The 23,238-nt window shown below is 57.6% G+C and overlaps 2 protein-coding genes across 6 annotated transcripts in view; both read left to right on the top strand.

The window, feature by feature from the left end:
- Positions 1-375: 375 nt before the first annotated feature.
- Pold1 (DNA polymerase delta 1, catalytic subunit) lies at positions 376-19,323 on the top strand. 3 transcript variants are annotated; one of them, XM_028858911.2, is made up of 27 exons: positions 376-478; positions 7,242-7,432; positions 7,738-7,851; positions 8,691-8,837; positions 8,915-9,040; positions 9,112-9,280; positions 9,506-9,587; positions 9,670-9,799; positions 10,096-10,262; positions 10,495-10,599; positions 12,034-12,174; positions 12,264-12,374; positions 12,460-12,651; positions 12,739-12,827; positions 12,992-13,108; positions 13,376-13,489; positions 13,736-13,883; positions 15,756-15,851; positions 15,953-16,090; positions 16,902-17,077; positions 17,335-17,487; positions 17,569-17,671; positions 18,074-18,206; positions 18,280-18,393; positions 18,656-18,708; positions 18,779-18,876; positions 19,178-19,323. In XM_028858911.2, exons 2-27 carry the CDS (start codon positions 7,243-7,245, stop codon positions 19,281-19,283), a joined length of 3,312 nt encoding a protein of 1,103 aa, XP_028714744.1. In that variant the 5' UTR covers positions 376-478; position 7,242; the 3' UTR covers positions 19,284-19,323. The 3 variants fall into 3 exon arrangements, with proteins under 3 accessions (XP_028714744.1, XP_037056261.1, XP_037056256.1); XM_037200366.1 differs by lacking the exon at positions 19,178-19,323 and having other exon boundaries at positions 13,736-13,811; positions 18,779-19,171; XM_037200361.1 differs by lacking the exon at positions 19,178-19,323 and having other exon boundaries at positions 18,779-19,171.
- Positions 19,324-19,989: 666 nt separating this feature from the next.
- Positions 19,990-23,238, top strand: part of Mybpc2 (myosin binding protein C2) — a 31,625-nt gene continuing 28,376 nt past the window's right edge. For 2 of the 3 annotated variants that reach the window (XM_037200347.1, XM_028858921.2), the window contains exons 1-5: positions 19,990-20,057; positions 20,821-20,848; positions 22,017-22,092; positions 22,344-22,573; positions 22,842-22,992. In XM_037200347.1, the coding sequence (XP_037056242.1) occupies positions 20,035-20,057; positions 20,821-20,848; positions 22,017-22,092; positions 22,344-22,573; positions 22,842-22,992 (508 nt within the window). In that variant the 5' untranslated portion in view covers positions 19,990-20,034. The remainder of the gene's footprint in view (positions 20,058-20,820; positions 20,849-22,016; positions 22,093-22,343; positions 22,574-22,841; positions 22,993-23,238) is intronic. The other variant, XM_037200352.1, reaches the window with a different exon arrangement.

The raw sequence follows: 23,238 nt of genomic DNA, 5'->3' as shown, positions 1-23,238 counted from the left end.
CACAGCTTGGGCTCTGGAGGCCAGAGGGCAAGGTGGGTGGAGCTGTAGGGAAAGGGAGAGCAGCTTTATGGGGAAGGTGTGGAGAGGAAACTGAGAAAGAGCCTTTTCTAGCAGGTAGGACGGGGTAGGTAGGCAGCAGGGCAGCACCCGCCGCGGCAGTCTTCCCACTTTTCTGCAGGGAGCGCTCGGGAACCGCAGGTCTGCCGCGACGACTGCGCCAGGTCGCTGGGGGCGTGTCCTCGGGCCGTAGCGTCACGAGGGGCGGGGCCATCCGTAGGTGGGCGGGGCCATCCGTAGGTGGGCGGGGCCATCCGTAGGAGGGCGGGGTTTGGGATCCGCTAGGGAGAGGGCTGTGCTTTGCCCGCCCTAGCGGGCCAGGGGCGGGGCCCAGCGGGCGCGCCGTAGCTCTGGGCCTGCGCGCACAGGGTTCAGGGGTCACGGCGGCGTATTTTGTGGCGGGAAAAGCTGTTTGGTGCGGGTGAGTAAGGAAGAAGGGAATGGGGCGCTCGGCCGGTGAGCGGAGGGCTCGAGCGGAGGGCTCGCTGACTATGTGCAGCCGCGGGCAGGACAGAGCAGGGCTGGCGGCGCAGGGGATCCCTGGAGCTGAGGGGCCGGGGCGCGTGGGACTGTCCCGGGTCACACAGCTCCTCGGTGTGCGCGCGAGCCCGGCCTTAGAGGTGCGGGAGCTGCGGGGCACCGCTGTTCTAGAAGCCAGGCGACAGCATCAGGAAGTCCAAAAAGAAGTAGGAATGGGCGGGGCGTGTGACCCACGCCTTTTATCCCCTCACTAGGGAGGCAGAGGCAGATATATCTCCGAGTTCAAGGCCAGCCTGGTCTGCAGAGTGAGTTCCAGGACAGCCAGGGCTACACAGAGAAACCCTGTCTCGAAAAGCCAAATAATAGCAATAATAATAATAATAATAAAAGGAATGGGAGAAAAAGCAATGCCTCGGAGCTGGAATGCCTGCCTTTCTTATATTTAGTGTGTGCGCAAGTGTGCCGTGGTGCCCACGTGGAGATCTGAGGACAACTTCATGGAGTTACTCTCATTCCACCATATGGGTTTCCCATGATCAAACTCAGGCTGTTAGGCAAGCACCATTATCCATTATCTCTGCTGTCTCACTGGGTCCCATGTGATGCTTTATGTAATAATAATTTAAAAAAAGCCAATTGATATTGGGTTGGGGCAGCCTGCTTACCCAGTCTGGTGTTCGTTGGGGGAGCTGAGACACAGCCCCAGAGCAGCCTCACTAGAGGGGCCCAGAGGAGGAACCAGGCCTGAAGCTAGCGGTGTGTGAGGTGTCCTGGGGAAATGAGCGGTTACTGTGTTAGGAACCACAGTGTGGGAGCCGAGACACACCTGCACTGCAGGCTGATGCAGCTTCAGAGAGCATCCTGTGAGTGGGTGGGGTTTGCATCTGCGGCCAAATATGTCCTGAGGGGAAGGGGAAAGTTGTGTCTCCAAGGTGGTTGTCAGGGGAGCATCCCTGCCCAGGATTAGGGGAGACTGGGATGACAGAAGCAGTTCGTGGGAATGGGAGATTCTTGAGTGCCAGCCCTCCAGGGGAGGCTCAGAAGTACTTGGATCTGGCAACCCTGGGAGAAGTGAATTGAAACGTAAACAATTGTTCAGCTTCTGGAGACAGGAGGATGGCGAGTTCTGGTACTGTCAGGGCAACTTAGTCAGATCTTGTCTCAAATTGAATAAAAAGAGGGCAACTTAGTCAGATCTTCTCTCAAATTGAATAAAAAGAGGGCTGGGGATGTAGTTCAGTCGTACAGCCTAGAATCCCCCAATGAGGGGCGTGTGACTCGTGGTAGGGCCCTGCTGTGTTACGTTCCACATCCCTGCCGATGCTCTATAGCTCTGGCTGGCTTTGAATTTGCCCTGAGGTTTACAGCTTGGATTATGGTAACACCAGACCACTGTCTGGGAGGCATGTAGTGAGTGACATGGGCAAAGCTGTCCCTTGTAACATCAGCTTCCCATTCTGTTCCCTGAAGGCCAGCCCACTGTCTAGAAGTGTGTCTGCACTTACCTGGCCTGGTGAGAGGTGCACTCATTTCCTGTGCATTGCAGAGCCATGCCCCTCCTTTGGGGTCTGGAGTGCCCAGGGCTTCTTTAGAACAGCACATGTGCCTGTCTTTTCTGTTGGACTTCACCATCGGCACTCCAGGCAGAGTCCCGAAGAGCAGTCGGCTCAGCGTGGGATAGTGCAGGCAGTTCCTAACACGAAGAAGTCCTTAGCCGCAGCGGCCTGCTTTCCTGGGACTGTGTCGGGGCTTCTTCTATACTTTGGGGCCTGACATGGCATCCTCAGCCCTTTTTCCAGATCCAGATCCTTACTCCCCACCTTTTTAAAATCTGATCTTGCAATGATTCGTGGGGCTAAGCTTGAACTCCTGATCCCCCTGCCTCAGCTTCTCAGGTAGCTGTAGGTTAATCATTTCCTTAGATGTCTTTGTCTTTTTAAAACACAAAACAAAAGCAGAAGCACACCATCCCACACCTTGGCTTACCTACAAGAGACAAAGCCTCTTTGAGAAATTTCCTATCACCTTATGGCTTCCTCATTCCTTTATACAGCTGCATAGTACTCCATTGAATGGTACTAACGGATTCTATTGAAACTGTCCCCCTGGGGAAGACATTTAGGTGGTTTCCAGTCCTTAGGGATTTTAAACAATGGTACTGGAAATAACCTTGTAAAAGCAGGTTCTTCATATGACCCAACCTATTAGGGTCAGGTCTCGTATGTAGAATTGCGTGCAGCCTTTGCTTTTTCTTTTTTGACTGAGGTGTGATTTAGTCAACTGTACAGATGTGCGGAAGGCAAACATCTTCCAGAACATTCCTTAATACGCCCTCAGATCCCATCAGTCTCCTCACTCTGGAAGCAAGCAGTCTTGTGGCTGTTCTCAGGAGTTATTTTGCCCAAGAACTTTTTAAGATTGATTTATTTATACTTCGAGTGTTTGCTTGTGTATACATATGTGTACAACGTGCATGCAGTACCTGCAGAGGGAGACCCTTGCTGCCAGGTCCTCTGGAGCTGGAGTTACTGATGGCTGTGAGCTGGGTGCTGGCAACTGAACCCAGGTCCTCTGCAAGAGCAGCCCATGCTCTTGACTGCTGAGCCCCTAAGAATTTTCTTTGAAGGTTTATTTTATTTTTAGTTGTTTGTGTGTGTGCAGCTCCCCTGAGGCCAGAAGAGGGTGGCCGAGCCCTGGAGCTGGCGTTAAAGAGTTGTGTGGCAGTGCTGGGAACAGAACACATTTTTATCGTGTTACGGTTGTCCTGTCCTCCCCCTACCTCCCCTCCCACCAGGTCTCCCTCTGCTTCACACCCTCCCCCCACACACACACACAGAGCAAGCCTTGAATTTTGTTACTCACAAGAAGTTTTATGTTCTTTTTTCTACTGTGGATGTGCTTTCCACACATTCACATGACTTTCTGTTCCTCCATAAGGAAAGTATGCTGGTCTTGTCACAGGCACAGCACACGTGGGACCCTCGCAGGTCCTGCTGACACGTTTTTGTTTTGTTGAGTGTCTAAAAACTTTAGGTCTCTGGCCGGGCAGTGGTGGTGCACCCTTTTAATCCTAGCATTCAGGAGGCAGAGGCAGGCAGATCTCCGAGTCTGAGGCCAGCCTGGTCCACAGGGCAAGTTCCAAGACAGCCAGGGCTACACAGAGAAACCCTGATTTAAAATACCAAAAAAATAAAAAGAACTTCAGGTCTCAAAACAAACTCCTTGAAGTTGGCCTGGGTGCATGCCACATGCAAGTTTTGTTGATTTCCAACCTTCTTGGAATACAGGTACGCAATCCTATCACCCGGGATTAAGAACAGCCTCATTTTTTTACAGGCTGTATTGTAGGAAAGCCTGCAATGGCATGTCAAGCACTGGGCCATGGTTTTTGGTTTTCAAAGCAAGTCTGCCTCACTCATGAGGGCGGTTTACAGGATTTGGGTGGGTGCCCCGCTGCCCGTCATTTTATAGCCAAATATTCTCACACTACACCAGATATGCTGAGTTGATGCATGACGGGGCAGTGGGGATGCTGTCTTTGTCTTCCGCAGCTGAACCCAGATGGTGACTCTACATGCGCTGGTGGTGTCGCAGCAGGCAGAGTGGGCAGCGTGTGCGTTTGCAGCGAAGGCCGCCACTGCCAGGAATACTGGGGTCATCGCTTGTTTGATTCTGAATTGGCTTTGGGAGTTTTTCACATCCCCGAATTCACTTGGGGTTGTGGCCCACAGTGTGAACAGCTTTGCTCTAGGTGCCTGCGTGTGTTCTGCACTGTTGTGTAAGTGGTAGTGTGAACTTTCCTTTTGCATTGGCATGAAGTTGAGCATCTTGAAACAAACAGCTCAGCCCTATGGAGTATATTTAGTATGTGTAGAGCATCATCCCTGTCAAGTTCTAGGACATTTCATTACCCCAAAAGGAAACCCCATTCCCACCAAATGTCCACAGCCCCTCACTGGGGGCTTCTAGGCAAGTGTTCTACCACTGAGCCACAACCCAGTGCTCCCCCCCCCTCTCTCTCTCTCTCTCTCTCTCTCTCTCTCGCTGTGTGTATGTTTGGTTTGTTTGCTTGCTTCCTTTGAGACAAGGTCTGACTAGCTCCTGATTTGCTTAGAACTCACTATGTTGACCTGGTTGGTCTTGAACTCACAGAGATTTGCTCACCTCTGCATCCCAAGTGTTGGGATTAAAAGTGAGTGCCACCACACCTGGCCCCTTTGCTTTTATTTTGATTTACAGTCATATTAAGTTGCCCAGACTGGCCTTGAACTTGTGGCCCTCTTTCCTTAGTGCCCTAGGTTGCTTGAGGTGGCTCTACACTACTAGGCCCAGCTAAGCCCCCAAAACTAGAACAAGAAAGACCCAAGCTGATTCACCATTGCTATCCAAAGGTCCTGAGCAGCCTGGACAACAGCCTCCTGTCTGGGTGGGCCTGGTCACGTACCTTGCAGACCACCCTAAGTAGTGGAGTCTTCTATATGGATGTGGGGTGATCTTCAGGAGTGGGCAGGGGTTAACTTGAACCTGGGGCAGCTGCCTGGCCTCCCTGCTGGGTATGACTCTACTCCATGTTTCCAGTATCCCCTTGTTCTCAGCCTGCCTACTCAAGAACACATATATGAAGGGGTGTGTGTGTGTGTGTGTGTGTGTGTGTGTGTGTGTTCGTCTTTCCTTTATGATAGACTCCAGAGGGCTGAAATAAAAGTAGAATGAAGCGGCCCCTGTCAACACTGCCATTGGTGTCCCTGCGCTGGCACTTTCCCGCACGCTCCAGCACTCATGTGGGGTGCTCTCTGCCTCCTCAGCAGACCCACACTCATGGACTTTCCTAAATGAGCTTGAAGCCTGCAAAGGTCATGAGCATTCACCCCTCAGGCCCTCATGTACCTGACTTTGGATACTTTTTACTTGAATCATAGCAGTTACCTCTTCAGCCCATCTGGCCTAGATCCAGTCCCATCCAGTCTGCAGTCGCATCCATGTCTGCAGTATGCTTATCTGCAGATTCTGTGGTTGGTCGTCAGGGTTTCAGCCATGGTAGGGGTGGCATGGAGCCAGAGAAGAGTACCAGCTAGTGATCCGCTTTGGCCAGCCAGGCCGCACCACTTTCAAAATAACTGTGCGGCTAGGGACTCTAGACATGTCTTGGGCTGCAGTTGAGAGGAGACGTACATAGCCCCCCTCCCTGCTGTATGCTTCATTTGTTGTACATACTACTGGATTGGGGGGCGTGACAGGGACAGCTGAGTTGGAGCTGGTTCTTTAGTCCTTGCTCCTGGGTGTTTCAAGCGTCCAGGTCTACTTGCTTCCTGGTGATGGTGGTGTTAGACTTCCCATTGCCTCCTCAGACCTGAGAAGCAGCCAGGGTTGATTTGGCTTAGAGCTTCAGTTTGTGTTACTGGGCTGTGCTACTTCTCAGCCCATGGGGAGAGCACATGGTGGGGAGCAGAACTGCTTGCTTTGTGACAGAAGCAAGGGGCTTCTGGGAAGGAGGACTGGGAACTAGCCATCCTTTCAAAGCCAGGTCCCCAGAGAACCGCTTCCTCTCGGGTCTCTAGCACTTTCTGGTCATGCTTCTATTTCTGAGTACAGGGGCCGGGAAGATGGTGGAGTGGGTAAAGGGCCTGCCGTACAAGTAGGAAGACCTGAGTTCGATCCCCAGCATGCAGGGGAGAAACCCGGAGTAGTGGCCCATCTGTGACCCCAGCACTGGGGAAGCAGACAGGCAGCCCCCTGGGGCAAGGTGGCAGCCAGCCGAGGCTACTTGAAAACTCAAAGTCAGAGAGGGACCCTGTCTCAAAAAACAAGGTGGGCAGTGCCTGAAGGATGACACCCAGGCTTGACCTCTGACCCACACACATCCAAAGATGAACATGACCAGGCAGTGGTGGTGCACGCCTTTAATCCCAGCACTCGGGAGGCAGAGGCAGGCAGATCTCTGTGATTTCGAGGCCAGCCTGGTCTACAGAGTGACTTCCAGGAAAGGCGCAAAGCTACACAGAGAAACCCTGTCTCGAAAAACCAAAAACCAAAAACAAAACAAAACAAAAACCCAAACAATACAAGTGAACGTGAATTATGAGTCCATTAGTGGACTCATCCAGTGACGAGAGAGTCGCTCGTGTGGCTGCTCATGTCCCCGCCATGTTAGCAGCTGGGGACCAAGCTTTCAGCACGTGAGTCTCGTAGAATACCATGGACCCAGACTGTAACTGATGGATGAGTGGCATGGCTTCCATTCAGAGTTCAACCATTAGGGCTAATCACGGTGTGTCCTGCACCATGTGGGAAGGTGGAGCTGGCAGGGGCCTGGCAAGGCTAGGGTGGCGGCACTGTGTTTGACCACTGGAGTCTGGGTTCTGTGAACAGAAGTCACTGCAGAAGGTACCACCCCTGGGTTTGGTCGTGGTGGGTGCCTGGGTAGGTGAAGGCGCGGGGTAAAGGGACTGGAAAATGAAGGGGATGCGAGGATGTGGGGAGGGCGGAGAGCACGGACGAGCTTAAGCTCACAAGGTGAGGGAGGAATGGGGATGGTGAGGAAGGGGCATCGCGGGGCCAGCTGTTGGTGAAGGGCCCATCGAGCATGGGATGCCAGACCTGTGGGTGGAAGCCGCACAGGAAAAGACTTGGGGCCATGGTGGATGTACAACGGGAGTGGGGAGTGAGGTCTACGTAGACCCCATTGAACCCCAGCTTGCCCACAGGATGGATATTAAGCGGCGACAAGGACCAGGCCCTGGGGTGCCTCCAAAGCGGATTCGTGGGGGCCTCTGGGATGAGGATGAACCATCACAGTTTGAGGAGAACTTGGCACTGCTGGAGGAGATAGAGGCTGAGAATCGGCTGCAGGAGGCAGAGGAAGAGCTGCAGCTGCCTCCAGAGGGCACCGTGGGCGGTAGGCCCCCCCCCCCGACCCCCACCTGGTTACAGAGATACTGAGAGGTGGCTGGCATCTGCCAGGCTACCCTTTGACCCCAGGGGGTCCTTCCTGGCTGGCTCCCAGGCTGATTTCAAACTCCTAGACTTGAATGTTGTCCCAGCTCATTCTCTCTGGTGTCTAGGCTGCCCTTCCTGGTTGAGCAATTTTAGTCCTGGACCCCCAGTCTGTCCCGCCACCTCCACCCAGCTTTCCTCCGTGAGCAGAGGGTGGTTGCTCCTCTGGGGAAGGACCACCCATGGGACCGCCTCCTGTCTATCCAGGGCAGTTTTCCACTGCGGACATTGACCCGCGCTGGCTGCGGCCTAACCTACGTGCCCTGGACCCCAGCACGGAGCCCCTCATCTTCCAGCAGCTAGAGATCGACCACTATGTGGGTGAGCTGGCAGGGAACGCAGACACAGTACTCTGGTGGCCACACACAGTCACTGCCGCAGTGGCTGGACTGAGGCAGTTGGGGTGCTCAGTGGGGAGCCGGGCTCAGAGTACTGGGCTCAGCAGGTAAAGGTGCTTATCACCGAGCCTGATTTCAGTCCTCAGAAGCCACATGGTAAAAGGAGAGAGCCAACTCCCAAAGCTGTCTTCTGATTTCCACACGTGTTGTGGCTCATGCATCTCCTCCCTACTCATAAGCAAATGTTACTAGAATATTACATTGTAGGGTAGGATTACCGCAGCTCAGTGGTAAAGCCCCTGCCTAGAATCGCCCAGTGAGGGGCTGGAGTGTGGCTCAGTGGTAGAGCACCTGCCTAGAGTCCCCAGTGAGAGGCTGGGGTGTGACTCAGTGGTAGAGCCCCTGCCTAGAATCCCCCAGTGAGGGGCTGGGGTGTGGCTCAGTGGTAGAGCCCCTGCCTAGAATCCCCCAGTGAGGGGCTGGGGGTGTGGCTCAGTGGTAGAGCCCCTGCCTAGAATCCCCCAGTGAGGGGCTGGGGTGTGGCTCAGTGGTGGAGCCCCTGCCTAGAATCCCCCAGTGAGGGGCTGGGGTGTGGCTCAGTGGTGGAGCCCCTGCCTAGAATCCCCAGTGAGGGGCTGGGGGTGTGGCTCAGTAAAGGGCCCGGTTCTGTCTCCAGCCCCACAGCGGGGAAACTGACTTCCACCGTAATGCAAGCCCTTCCTGTGGGTGGAGGAGGGCACCTGGAAGGACTTGGAAGGGCAAGGTCCCAGGCTTCAGTGATGAGCCTAAGGACCTGACGGGGTTCTGTGACCACTTCTCCAGGCTCCGCGGTGCCGCTGCCAGGGGGGCCCCCAGTATCCCGTAATTCAGTGCCCATACTGCGGGCCTTTGGGGTCACCGATGAGGGCTTCTCCATCTGCTGCCATATCCATGGCTTTGCACCCTACTTCTACACCCCTGCACCTCCTGGTGAGTGTACCTGACCTGTGGGGTTGTCCCTAGACCCCAGAACTTCTCTTGCTCTTCTGACTGGCCTTCCACACCAGGTTTTGGGGCTGAGCACCTGAGTGACCTGCAGCGAGAGCTGAACACGGCCATCAGCCGGGACCAGCGTGGTGGGAAGGAGCTCTCGGGGCCAGCAGTGCTGGCCATGGAGCTGTGCTCCCGTGAGAGTGAGTGTAGTTGGGGACCAGCGGGGTGGTGGGGACCCCAGGGACTGGGTGCCAACCTCCTTTCTCTGCAGGCATGTTTGGGTACCATGGTCACGGCCCTTCTCCGTTTCTCCGCATCATCCTGGCACTACCCCGCCTTGTGGCACCAGCCCGCCGCCTCCTGGAACAGGGTATCCGTGTGCCAGGCCTGGGGACCCCAAGCTTCGCGCCCTATGAGGCCAACGTGGACTTCGAGATCCGGTGCCGTCCCGTCTTCCCTTTACCCCACCACACCCAGGCGGCCCTTGCCCGCTGACCACCCCACCCAGGCGGCCCTTGCCCGCTGACCACCCCACCCAGGCGGCCCTTGCCCCCTGACCACCCCACCCAGGCGGCCCTTGCCCGCTGACCACCCCACCCAGGCGGCCCTTGCCCGCTGACCACCCCACCCAGGCGGCCCTTGCCCGCTGACCACCACTCTTCCAGGTTCATGGTGGATGCTGACATCGTGGGCTGCAACTGGTTGGAGCTCCCAGCTGGGAAGTATGTTCGGAGGACGGAGAAGAAGGTGAGGGGCTCCCTGGGGCGGGGCGGGGCGGGGCACCTGGGCTCCCCGCAGTGTTGATGCCCACCACCTGTCTTTCCCCCAGGCCACACTGTGTCAGCTGGAGGTGGATGTGCTGTGGTCAGATGTGATCAGTCACCCACCAGAAGGGCAGTGGCAGCGCATTGCCCCACTGCGTGTGCTCAGCTTTGACATCGAGTGTGCTGGCCGCAAAGGTCTGTCCCCAGAGCCTGGGCTCCTCCTCTCTCTCTGGACATCAGTGATGTTCAGGCCCCTGTGGAGGGGTGCGTGGGTGGGAGGAATTCTCCTTACAGGGAGAGCTCCAAGTGCAAATTCACCAGGGTGGATTGTTCACCGTTTGGCCAGACCGGGAGCTGGGAGAGGCAGTGATCAGATCAGAACAGAGCGAAGGGACTGGAGCCTCTGGAGCATCAGCCACCCCATGGGGCTGCCCACTAGGGCAAGGGAGGAGCAGGACTGAGGCCCCTCCCTGTGTACCTCCTCCCTGCAGGCATCTTCCCGGAGCCGGAGCGTGACCCTGTGATCCAGATCTGTTCCCTGGGACTGCGCTGGGGCGAGCCAGAGCCGTTCTTGCGCCTGGCACTCACGCTGCGGCCCTGCGCCCCCATCCTGGGTGCCAGAGTGCAGAGCTACGAGCGGGAAGAAGACCTGCTCCAGGTGGCCCCTCCCTCCTCAGGCACCCATTGGCCCATGTCCCCGGGGAGCCGTGCCAGCGACCCTTCTGCGTAGTGACACCATGGCTCTGGGGGTGGAGGCTGTGCATTTTTGGATAAATATGTTCCTGAGTTCCGTGATAGTTTTACAAGTGCCAAGGTTGTCTTGAACATTCTGGAAGTGAGGGTATCTGAGGCAGTAGACAACCTGGCTGGCCCTCTGTGCTCCCCCACAGGCCTGGGCCAACTTCATCCTTGCCATGGACCCTGACGTGATCACCGGCTACAACATTCAGAACTTTGACCTCCCATACCTCATCTCTCGGGCGCAAACCCTGAAGGTGAGGAAGCTGGGAGCCTCCTCCTGGATCTTTCCCCAGGGCCGTCCTTGCACTGTACACCTCTACCCTTGGGAGTCACCGCTTCTGCTCAGGGTGTCACCGTGGGCAGGCTGGCCACTCTAGAGTCCCACATGTAACTTACCTCACTCGAGCTGGAGGCAGAAGTATGTTGACAGGAGGCTTCATATCCCGGTCAACATCACTGCCGTCATGGCTGGGCCTTGCTTTAGAATTCACTGGCAAGGTGTTGGGGCGGGGGGGGGAGATTTGGAAGAAGGAAGCGGGTATTTTGGTGGGTGGCAAAGGCTGGGTGCTGTTGAAAGGGCATGTGAGCTTTGTTCATGCCAGCCACTGTAACCAGCTGCACACTGGCGGCTGCTGCTCCGGGTGTCAGGGTGTGGGTGCTGGTGCTCTGTGAGCTCCAGGGCAGCCCCTGAGCCTGGCTCCAGTGCAGGCTTCCTGGCTGCACCTGCTTGGGCCGTCTGTGCCTCCCTGCAGTCTTGTTAGATCCTTCTTCAAGGGCCAGCTCTGTTGCAAGTGGGGTCATGGGTGATGTACAGGGGGACCCAGCATCTTTTGGGGGTTCAGTTTAGTCCCAAATAGAATATGCTCTGTCATTTTCCTGCTTTCTGCGTTTGTAGCAAGTTTGGTAATGAATAGGCTGAGCAGACCTTGTTACCCAGCTGCGTGGAGACACCAGCGCTCATGTCCCAGGCGCTTCACCCTACCCCACCGACCTCCCCTGACCCTCTCTCTGCCAGTTTGTACCCCAGCTCCCGAAGGCGCCCCTCTTGGTTTTCAGAACCTTCTGTCTTCCTCCCCGGCACAGTCCTGCGGTGGGAAGTTCCTTGGTCGCGCCTGGCCACACGGTGCTCTCGCAGCCACGTATAAAATAATCACTCAGAGGCTTACATTAATTACAAACCGTATGGCCCGTGGCTCAGGCTTCTTGCTGGCTAGCTCTTCCATCTTAACTCAACCTGTTCCTGTTAATCTATGTTTTTGCCACGTGGCTTCGCAGCATCACCTAGTCTCACATCTTGCTTCTCCTGGGGCGGCTCGCAGCTTCTGCCTGACTCCACCCTTCTTCATCTCCATCTTCAGTTTGAATGTACCACCTAACCTTATTCTGCCTCGCCATTGGCCAAACAGCTTTATTTCTCAACCAATGAGAGCAACACATATCCACAGTGTACAGAAAGACATCCACAGCACAGTCCTTGTCTCTACCTGTCACCAGTCTCTCAGTCTTCCCGGGACTATAGCTCTCAACCCTGTCCCTGGTCTCTCCCTCATCCCACTCAAGCAGTCTCTGCCCTCAGCTGCCCTACCCCAGCCCCAGGAGTGCTGTAGCTGGCCCCTGTCCCCTGCTCTGTGGTCGTGTGGTCAGGTTCAAAGTGAGGCTGACCGGCTCTGCCCTCTGCCCCTCTCCAGGTGGAGCGCTTCCCTTTCCTGGGCCGTGTGACTGGTCTCCGCTCCAACATCCGAGACTCCTCCTTCCAGTCGAGGCAGGTGGGCCGGCGGGACAGTAAGGTGGTCAGCATGGTGGGTCGAGTTCAGATGGACATGCTGCAGGTATGTGGGAAACCCACCCACCACTTAGCACTCAGCCTCCAGGCTGCATCCCGCAACTCTGAGGCCCTGCCCCACGCCACCCCGCCCAGGTGCTGCTGCGGGAATACAAGCTCCGCTCCTACACGCTCAATGCTGTGAGCTTCCACTTCCTGGGCGAGCAGAAGGAGGACGTGCAGCACAGCATCATCACCGACCTGCAGGTGCCAACACTCTACCAAGGTCCTCCCGCCCCTGCCTCCCCGGCCTCCCCTAGCCTGCCCCCTGACCCCACATGCCTGTCCCTAGAACGGGAATGAGCAGACGCGCCGCCGCCTGGCCGTGTACTGCCTGAAGGATGCCTTCCTGCCGCTTCGGCTGCTTGAGCGCCTTATGGTGCTGGTGAACAACGTGGAGATGGCGCGTGTCACAGGTGTGCCCCTTGGGTACCTGCTCAGCCGAGGCCAGCAGGTCAAGGTCGTGTCTCAGCTGCTGCGCCAGGTGGGTGGCTGCGCCTGGTTGGCCACATCCATCACACACACATGCACACACTTGCGGTACCTGGACACTCACCCCTCCCCTCTCCAGGCCATGCGCCAGGGGCTGCTGATGCCTGTGGTGAAGACTGAGGGTGGCGAGGACTACACGGGAGCCACTGTCATCGAGCCCCTCAAAGGGTGAGGACCCTGCCGAGCATGGTGGGACACACATGTCATCCCAGCACTCAGGAGGAGTTCAGGGCCAGCTGGGCTACTTGAGGCCCTGTATATTAAACTGTTTGAAGGTGAGGGCCAAGGGTAGGGGCAGCATGGGGGTTGACTTCCCCCAAATCCTTCCTCAGGTACTATGACGTCCCCATTGCCACCCTGGACTTCTCCTCTCTATACCCATCCATCATGATGGCCCATAATCTGTGCTACACCACGCTGCTACGGCCCGGGGCTGCTCAGAAGCTGGGGTATGCTGCCTTCATCCAGGACGCCCTCCAAACCACCCTGAGCCCTGTTTCACATCTCGATAGATCAGGCCCAGGAGTAGTGATCCAGGGAGAAGGAGGCGTGGGAGTCAGGGGTTGGAGACAGGCTGTGGATGGGGGTAATGGGGAGGCTGACCGGGAGAGGCCGAAGCGGGGCCTGGGGGAAGCTGGGGGGAGGCCTGGGGAGAGGCAGGCTACTGGGGACCTAGGTAGCCCGAAGCCCAGTCTCTGTGCCTCCTCCTTCCCCAGCCTTAAACCAGATGAGTTCATCAGGACGCCCACTGGGGATGAGTTTGTGAAGTCCTCCGTGCGGAAGGGCCTCCTGCCCCAGATCCTGGAGAATCTGCTGAGTGCCCGGAAGAGGTGGGTTCGGGAGCCTTGGCCCTGGCTTAGTGCTCAGGCCCCCTGTGGTGACCTTGTCCGGGTCTTCTCCAGCTGTGTCTGCATTAAATGGGGCACCTTCCCAGGCTCACCTGCAGCCTGCTGGGCCTGCATTCTGAGCAGTGCACAGCATAGCAGGCGAGATTTGGCACCTGACCAGTGTCCATGCCTAGGTGCCCCCCTGGACCCATGGTCTCCTTGAACAGCCTTCCTCCTGCCTCCACCTAGGGCCAAGGCTGAGCTGGCTCAGGAGACGGACCCCTTGCGGCGGCAGGTCTTGGATGGACGGCAGCTGGCACTGAAAGTGAGTGCCAACTCGGTATATGGCTTCACTGGTGCCCAGGTGGGCAAGCTACCATGTTTGGAGATCTCCCAGGTGAGCCTTTGGGATGCTAATGGTGGCTGGGTTACTAGTGGCCTGCAATTCGAAGTCACTCGCGTCAGAGGGTATCCCGGTACGGCAGGAACCACGGATGTCAGGCCATCCTCTGCACCCTGATATCAGGGTCGTCGGAGACCAGAGTACCCGCCCTTGGTACTCCCTGCCCATGGCCTAGTGGACCGGGAATCTGGTCTTAGGTGGTATTTGCAGTACAAGTGGCCCCCAGGGCTCTGGCAATGGCCAGATGAGGTGGGTACTCAGGATGCTGGGTTGCTGGACACCCCTACCCCAGCAGCGCCCCCTCTGTTCACCTCTTCCACATCCCTGTGAAGGGAGGAGGGGGAGGAGGGGCGCAGCCAGTGCCACAGCCAGGCTGGATTTGCTGGGTCACATGATGACCCTGTCAGCAAGCGCCAGGGTCCTCTGTCCCAAGTGTGAGGACCTTGGCTAGCACTAGCTGGAACAGGAATAGGAAAGAACTGCCCCCATCTCCTTAACCACTGTGGCGACCCTGGGTTCAGACAGAAGTGGACTGACGGTGAGAGCGTGAGGCCTGAGTGCTGCCAGGGTGGTCTGTGCTGACCCTGCTGTAGCTGGGGTGCTGCTAACCAGGTCACAGACCCAGTTCTTGGCTCTCAGCAGTGAGGAGTAACGTCTCAGGAGCATTTGGCTAGGGGATGTCCAGAGCAAGGTTTTCACAGCACGGCTCACGAGGGCATGGGCCTGTGACTGGCAGAAGTTACTGTTCACTCCGTCTCTAGTTCCCCATCCCAGATTCAAACCAAGCGTGTGTAACCCAGGGTCCCTGTTAACTCACCTTGTAAGCATAGATCTGAGGTGTGGCTCAAGGGCTCAGAGAAACTGATGGCCTGGAAGGGTGCCCCAGGTACTCAGAGGGCATCTCCCAGGAGCTGGGCCTCAGCCAGACCTGCCTCGGCTAGAGTCACCTGTCTGCCTGCCATTCTCACTCCTGTGTGGACTCTCCTAGCATCCCACCGGGAGGGGCGGGTGTTGGGACCTTAGGCCAAAGGAGCCCTTGATAATCTTGTCTGTCTCTCATGGCCTCTTATGGGATAGCAAGCTACGGAGTCATTCCAGAATAAAATAAGAGAAAAGCAGCATGGAGCAGGTGGACAAAAGACAGGGCAGGTGTGGATTTCTCAGATGTCCCCATGACCACAAGAAGCCCAGGCAGTCAGAAAGCATTCTGCCTGCCTCACGCCAGTACCCAACCAGCCTCATCCTAACTTGTAAAGAGACAGACAGATCAGGATGTGGTGGTGTGGGCCTGTATTCCTGTCTTCTCATGAGTCTGAGGCAAGAGGCCTGTCTAGGCTTCAGGGAGTTCAAAGCTGTGTGACTTAGATCCTATGGTGAAATAAAAAGAATGTTGAGGATATAGCTCAGTGGTAGAGCCCCAGCCTAAAATCCCCCAGTGCGACAGGGGTGAGGGGGGTGGGGGTGTGTTGCAGGGTGGGAGGTTGGGGGGATTGGGTGTGATTCAGTGGTAGAGCCTCTGCCTAGAATCCTCCAGTGAGGGGCTGGGACATGGCTCAGTGGCAGAGCCCCTGCCTAGAATCCCCCAGAGAGGGGCTGGGGTGTGGCTCAGTGGTAGAGCACCTGCCTAGAATCCCCCAGTGAGGGTCTGGGGTGTGACTCAGTGGTAGAGCTCCTGCTTCCTATGCATGAGAGAATGGCTCCTTGTCCCCTGAGAATGCGCACACTTTGGAGCGGTGGTCACCTATTTCATAGACTTAAGATATATGGTCTGTGATGCTTGGAAGTGGCAGAGGTGTGTCCTTGCAGAGTTGGATCCACAACATGAAGCGTTTGGGTCCTCACTCTCCCTGGTTCTGCCTCTAACAGAGTGTCACTGGGTTCGGGCGTCAGATGATTGAGAAAACCAAGCAACTAGTGGAGTCCAAGTACACCCTGGAAAATGGCTACGATGCCAACGCCAAGGTCAGAGTCTGGTCATACCTGCCTTCTCTCCAAGGTCCTTGGGCTTCCTATCATGGCAGGTTCTGGTTGAGAAGACATTCCTCTCACGTGTACCCTGGCAGGTGGTCTACGGGGACACTGACTCTGTGATGTGCCGATTTGGTGTCTCCTCGGTGGCTGAGGCAATGTCTCTGGGTCGGGAGGCTGCAAACTGGGTATCCAGTCACTTTCCATCACCCATCCGGCTTGAGTTTGAGAAGGTACGTGTGTCCCACACTCAGCTCTGGAGACAGCGGGGTCTTGAGTTGGAGAAGGTGCGTGTGTCCCGCACTCAGCTCTGGAGACAGCGGGGTCTTGAGTTTGAGAAGGTGCGTGTGTCCCGCACTCAGCTCTGGAGACAGTGGGGTCTTGAGTTGGAGAAGGTGCGTGTGTCCCGCACTCAGCTCTGGAGACAGAGGGGTCTTGAGTTTGAGAAGGTGCATGTGTCCCACACTCAGCTCTGGAGACAGCAGGGTCTTGAGTTTGAGAAGGTGCGTGTGTCCCACACTCAGCTCTGGAGACAGCGGGGTCTCGGCAGTTAGCAATGGTCTCTTAGTACTTGTGTGCCTGCAGAGGCTGACACTGCAGTAGTGTGGGGTGCCCAGGTTGTGGACGTCTTGCAGTGCTCTGGGCCTGCTTCCCACTCCCATGAGTCTCTTGGGTATCCCTTCTTAGGACACAGAAGCCCAGTGTTCTGGGTTCTGAGCCAGAGGCCTCCGTTGCACAAACCAGGGGTGTGCATGGACCCTGCAGTGCTCACCTGGCTTCTTCCTGCTGCTCAGACATGCACCCCGGGCTGCTCCGGTCCTTGGGTTGGGGACCATCTCAGCTCTGGATTCCATGATTTAGGGGCCAATCTACGACTGTGATGTGATGTCAAGTCAGGTTCCTAGGATGCTGGAGGGAATCAGGCCTCCTTAGGGCTCATTCCACCAAGGTCACAGGCCCTTCTTTGCTTCTCCGGCTTCTGATGGGTCTCAGGATTGGGGGCGGGGGAAGGGCACAGGGTCACCACTCATGGGTCTCTTGTAGGTTTACTTTCCATACCTGCTCATCAGCAAGAAGCGCTATGCTGGCCTGCTCTTCTCCTCCCAGCCTGATACCCACGACAGAATGGACTGCAAGGGCCTGGAGGCTGTGCGCAGGGATAATTGTCCCCTGGTGGCCAACCTTGTTACATCCTCTCTGCGCCGAATCCTCGTGGACCGGTATGTGAGGTCCCGCCTAGAAGCCAGCCTCCCTCAGACCCGGGGGCCCAGCACCCTGCTCCGGGGACCCAGGTGTCTTGGCATGATGGTGGGGCGGTGGTGAATCAGGCTGGCGGCTGTGATGGCCTCTGGCCTTTCCTGCCTCTGCACTTACCCAGTCCCAGGCTCAGCCCATAGTGCCTGATCCCTAGCTCCTGGCCGATGAAAGTTGCAGCCCTGTCCTCAGTAGTCCCTGGTGACACCCTCCATCGTCTCAGGGATCCTGACGGTGCAGTGGCCCATGCAAAAGATGTCATCTCGGACCTGCTCTGCAACCGAATAGACATCTCCCAGCTGGTCATCACCAAGGAGCTGACCCGAGCAGCAGCAGACTACGCCGGCAAGCAGGCTCACGTGGAACTGGCTGAGAGGTGGGGCAGGCGGTCACACAGCCTCCTGCAGCTGGGGCCGTTCAGCCCTCCCCAAACCTCACCCATCTCCCCTCTCCGCAGGATGAGGAAGCGCGACCCCGGCAGCGCGCCCAACTTGGGGGACCGCGTCCCCTATGTGATCATTGGTGCTGCCAAAGGCGTGGCCGCCTACATGAAGTCCGAGGTCAGGCCCACCTGGGCTGGGCCCTCCCAGAATCTCACTTCTGCTTTCCTCGGGGCGGTCAGGCCCCTGGGCCTGACCGCCTAGTGCCTCCTTGTACAGAGCTGGCTGCTGGGCCGTCTCCGCCCCTCCCTGCCCAGGCTGCCAGCATTTCTATTTGCTTTTATCATTTCAAGCCACCCAGTGAACAGTGACCCAGTTCTCAGCCTTGTGACCTCTGACCCCTGCACCCCCTCCATGGCCCTTCTCATGTGGGGAAACTGACTCTTAGTGACCTGAGGGCCCCCACCCAGGCCAGAGTCATGCCCCCAGGTGCACCCCTTCATCACAACCTGCGGGTGGTGTCCATAGTTCCCCCTAACCCGTGCCCCTCTGCAGCTGTTGCTAACCCCAGCCTGCCCACAGGACCCCCTGTTTGTGCTGGAGCACAGCCTGCCCATCGACACTCAGTACTACCTGGAGCAGCAGCTGGCCAAGCCGCTGCTGCGCATCTTTGAGCCCATTCTGGGTGAGGGCCGTGCCGAGTCCGTGCTGCTACGTAAGTGGAGCCCCGAGGAGGGGGTGTGGGCGAGGAAGGGGCAGGGGCAAGGCTGTCAGCTCCTCTCCTCTAGGCGGTGACCACACACGCTGCAAAACCGTGCTCACCAGCAAGGTTGGTGGCCTCCTGGCCTTCACCAAGCGCCGCAACTGTTGCATCGGCTGCCGCTCCGTGATCAACCATCAGGGTGAGACCCAAGCCACAGCCCTACAGCCACCGGTGGGTCTCCGCCACAGGCTCCCTTCTGCCTGCGCTCCAGCAGGGGGTCCTCGCCCGCCCCGGGGTTCCCCAGGGGAGTTTTCCCCGCACACTCAGGCCCTTGTTCTCCAGCCTCTGGGGACTTTCAGAAGCCGGGATGGGCCGCGGGCGGAGAAGAGCAGAGATGCAGGGATGGAGGCTAGGGCCTGGCTCTGTCCCAGCCCCCCGTGCTGATGCCCACCCCTCCCCAGGAGCTGTGTGTGAGTTCTGTCAGCCGCGGGAGTCGGAGCTCTATCAGAAGGAGGTGAGTGAGGTAGGGGCCGGAGCTGGGCAGGCCTGACCCCACAGTCCTGCTTAGCCCACCGTGTGCCCAGGTGTCACACCTGAATGCCCTGGAGGAACGCTTCTCGCGCCTCTGGACACAGTGCCAGCGTTGCCAGGGCAGCTTGCACGAAGACGTCATCTGCACCAGGTGCGCCCTCCCCCATCTGCTAGCAAGACTCCTGACCCAGACCTCACTGAAGAGAGGGCAGGGTCTGCCTGGCTGGGCGCCCGCACAGCCTCCCCTGGGGTGGGGCCGGGCTTTCCCCAGGGAACGGGCGGGCGGGGCGGGTTCCCACGCCAGGTGACAGCTGATATACGGCTGGCTACCTCTCGGGGCACTGCTGTTATCGGCTTCCCTGTGCCCGCTAAGCAAACAGCCCCCTCCCCTGGGTGGGCAGCGGGTAGGGGCCAAAGTCCTGGGAACGGCCCCTGACCACCACCCTTCACAGCCGCGACTGTCCCATCTTCTACATGCGCAAGAAAGTGCGCAAGGACCTGGAGGACCAGGAGAGGCTGCTGCAGCGTTTCGGACCTCCGGGCCCTGAGGCCTGGTGACCTCAACAGGGACAGGGAATAAAGCTTGGACTTTTTGCTACTGGCTGTGTGTTGTGGTCTCGGGGAACGGATTGGGCTCCATGGCTCGGGCGCTGTACAATCCCGTGGGGCCTCAGTGCCTCTGCCTGTGCCCACATAGGGCTGGCATCTCTGTTTCCCTTCTGAAACCTTGAGGAGGACCCACCACCCTGCTCTGCTCCTCCCCACGGAGCTGGTGGTCGCCCAGCTGGCACCGGGTGCCGTCCTGTTTCCTTCAGGCCTCGGGCAGCCCTTGGCACATCGGCTGCCGCACCTCAGCGCAGCAAGGGGACCCTCCCTGACACTGTACTTCCACCATGGGGTCCTGGTGGTCTGTCTGCCTGGGCTTTCCCTCAGCCCTTGGGAGATCCCCTGTCTTCACAGCTGTCCCTGGGCCTCACTGCCCCGGGCCATCTTGCCCTGGTCACCATTGGCTCCCTCCTGTGGCATCTTACTCTGGGGCCTGCAAGCCCTCAACCCATTGCCCTTTCTCAGAACTCTCTCCACCCCTCCGAGTCAGCCCTCCATCCCCAATGGTGGGGAACCCCAAATCCAAATGGCTCCTAGGCCCACCCTCCCTGGCACGTGACCAGAGGGTTGTGCAATCCAGACCCCTCCCCGAGGGGATTTTTGAGGAGGGCCCCCGTGGCCCGCCCCTGGAGGGTGGGGGCTGGGCCAAAACGTATAAATAGAGGGGTAGTGGCCAGAGCCGGCCCAGCCTGCCTGAACCACCATGCTTGCTCTGGAGGCCACACAGTAAGTGGGTAATCCCTAGACCTGTACTTGGGACTCGTACCCCACTCAGCACCCTCCGCTTCTGTGGCCCCCAGGGCAGGTGATAAGGGGGTGGTCCCGCTGTCTGCACAGGACAGTTCTCCCATCAGCTCTTCCTAGACAGGTTCCCAGCGATGGCATGCTGTGGAGACACTCACCCCCATCCTGCCCAGGTCCTCCCAAGTGTGCTGTCCTCTGCATGCCATTGCAGGCTCCATTGCTGGCGCTCTGCCCCTTGAGTTTTGTTTGTCTATTTCCTTCTGTCCAACCGTTTCCTTCAGCTCCTGGCACTGCCCTAGCCGCCCATCCTGGGGCACGAGAATGCCCGTCCCTTTGCTCACTCCCTTTCAGACTGTCCGTTTCTAGCCCTGCTCTTCATTCAGTCCATTGCTTCTGGTCTCAGCTGGGCTCGCTCGGAAGACACTCAAACCAAGCTCTGGCCACCCTGTCCCCAGCTGTCTGGGGACTTTCTCCCTCTTACTTTCCTTGTCTCCCCCCAGTGTCTGGGCATGCAAATCCCAAGGGTAGTGGGGGACATTTGCCTGGCACCCGCCCCCTACTTCCTGTCCTGATGGGGTGTGGGGGTGACTGTGGGAAGGCTGGGCGCACACAAGAACAGCCAGCAGACTGCAGAGCTGTGGTGGGTGATCACAGCTGCCATCACCTCCCCTGTGGGCCCCACAACCACTGAGTCTCAGGTGGCCGAGGGCAGCCCTGACATGCCTCTGTGTCTCTCTCCTGCCAGGCTGGAAGGCCCACACTTGAGCTGTTTGGTGAGTCGGAGGCCCCCAGGGGGGTAGCGGGCCCCTGTGTGGCCCATGGGGACTAACTTTTCTAAGATCATCTACTTCTGGCCTCAGTTTCCAGTCTCTGTCTCCCCAGACCCCCATCCCCGCCTCACCTGTCTGCTATCTTTCTAAAACTTGAGGCTACTTCCTTGACCTTGTCTACCTGTCTACTTCATGTTCTGTGAGTACAGCCCCTTCTTTTGGGTTATAGATCTTACGTCTTTTAACTGTGGTATTTAGGACGCCAACTATTTTCCCCGACATATTTGAACTCACAACCCAACAATGAGACCTTTCCTGTGGTGGCAAGAAGCCCCCCCTTCCTTGAGTTTTGTTGGGCTTTGTTTTGTTTTAATCGAGACAGGGTCTCTCAGTGTAGCCCTAGCTGGTACCAAGCTCATGATCCTCCTGCCTCAGCCTTCAGAGTGCTGGGGAGTTTAAAACTGGTATCTTATGTGTGCATCAGTGAGTGTCTTCATTGTATACACCCCTGTAGCCATTGCCAGACCCAGAGCTAGAAAGATTCCGCCATTCTGGAACATTCCCTGGTGTCCCTTCCTATCTAGTCTACGTTGATTCATTTGAAGTTTTTGTTAACTGACTCATGCATAGGTCTTTTGGGCACCTAACCTCTTTCCTTCCACAGCATGTTAGGTGCCTGTCCAATGCCTTTGCTGCGTGGTCTGCCGCCCACCAGTACAGTGTGTTTATCCTTCTTGCTGAGAAGCTTGTGGTCTGGGATCGGAGCAGAGCTGCCTCAGGCTGCTCTGGCTCCCCGGCATGAACAGGAAGGAGGGTGTGCTGGAGTCAGTGGGGTAGCCCTCACCCGCTTCAGATCTAGTCTCCACTGCCTCTACCACGGCTGTGCTGAAGCAACATAGAGTTGTTGAGATGAACTGGTGCATGCCTGTCACCCCAGTACTCAGAGGATAGCAATCGCTTCAAGTCCTGGGCTAGCCTGGGCTACAGAGTGAGTTCCTGGGTACCAGTTGCATAGTGGAAACTATTGGGGTTCCTTGAGGGTGTCCCTTACTCATGGACTCAGCCTCTGTCTCTGTCCTCCTCGTCGGCCCTCCCTTCCTTCATCTGTCTCTTCCAAAGGTTGGGGACGGGGGAGTCTCCAAGGCCTGGGATGACTCTGTCCTCACTCCAGCAGTACCCAGAAGGTGTCTTCTATGACCTGGACAGCTGCAAGCCCTTCAGTTACCCAGATTCAGATGGGGGCCCTGGTGAGTGAGTGACCCCAGCTTCCTAGCACCTTAGGCTCAGTTCACAGAGGGGGAGCTGAGACCCACGGGAGCTCTCCCTCAGCATGGAGCCCCTCCCCAAGCCACCTCCCTACCCCCTCCAGTCCATCTGCTCCCCCATGCAAATTCTGGGGTCAGAGATTTGCACAGCTCACAGAGGCTCCTCTGTGTGGGACCTTGAGGGAGCGGGTCTTCTGTCCACCTTTGGCTACCGACTCTGACCCTTCTTCTAGACTCCGCCTGGGGCTGGACAGAGGCCGCCCCTGCCCCCACCGCCGCCCCCTATGAGGTCTTCGACCCTGCCACGGCTGCCTTCGCCCACTCCCAGGCTGTGCAGCTCTGTTACGGTCATGGTCTCGGCCCCTCTGCCTACAGCCCTGTGGGGACCCTAGACCCAGCCCCCAGCTTGGAGGCTCCAGGGCCCGGCCTCCAGGTGTACCCCTCAGAGGACTTCGTCAGCCAGGTGAGGGAGGGGCAGGGAGAGCTTGGAGGGAGATCTCCCACCTCGTATTTCTTCTGCAACTCCGAAAGGAACTGGATTGTGCCTGGGCGGGGGACACAAGGACACCCTCCCGGTCGCTCCTCTGTACTTCAGTGCAGGGGGCAGTTCCTGGGTCCATGCCATCTGCTGGCTGTGTCGCTTTGGGCAACTGCCTTAACTTCTCTGTGAGGGCTGCAGAGGTCAGGGGAGAGCGAGGGAGTGATGTGCAGGTGACCCTGGTCTCCCACAGACCCTGGGCCCCTTGGTGAATGCTCCGTACCCCAGCCCTGTGCTATCAGAGGAGGAAGACATTCTGCTGGACAGCCCTGCCCTGGAGGTCTCGGACAGTGAGTCAGACGAGGCGCTCTTGGCTGGCTCCGAGGGGAGGGGATCCGAGGCAGGTATGTGTGGTGGAGAGTCGGTGGGAATGCTGACTGTGGGTCGGGGGAGGGGCTGAAGGAACCAGGGTTCCCTAAGCACTTACTAATACCCCCCAAGGAAGTTCCCAAATCCATGCTACTTGTTGGCTGTGTGACCTTGGCCAAGGGCATCAACCTCTCTGTGCCTTGGTTTCCATTGTGCACAGCCCATACTTACCCACAACCAGTCCCCATCTCCTTGTACCTCTGTGTCGGACCGGCTTTCAG

This window comes from Peromyscus leucopus, chromosome 1 (assembly GCF_004664715.2).
Source record: "Peromyscus leucopus breed LL Stock chromosome 1, UCI_PerLeu_2.1, whole genome shotgun sequence".
Lineage (NCBI taxonomy): Eukaryota > Metazoa > Chordata > Mammalia > Rodentia > Cricetidae > Peromyscus > Peromyscus leucopus.
Note: the sequence above shows the minus strand (reverse complement) of the source record. Positions and strands in the feature narration are given on the sequence as shown.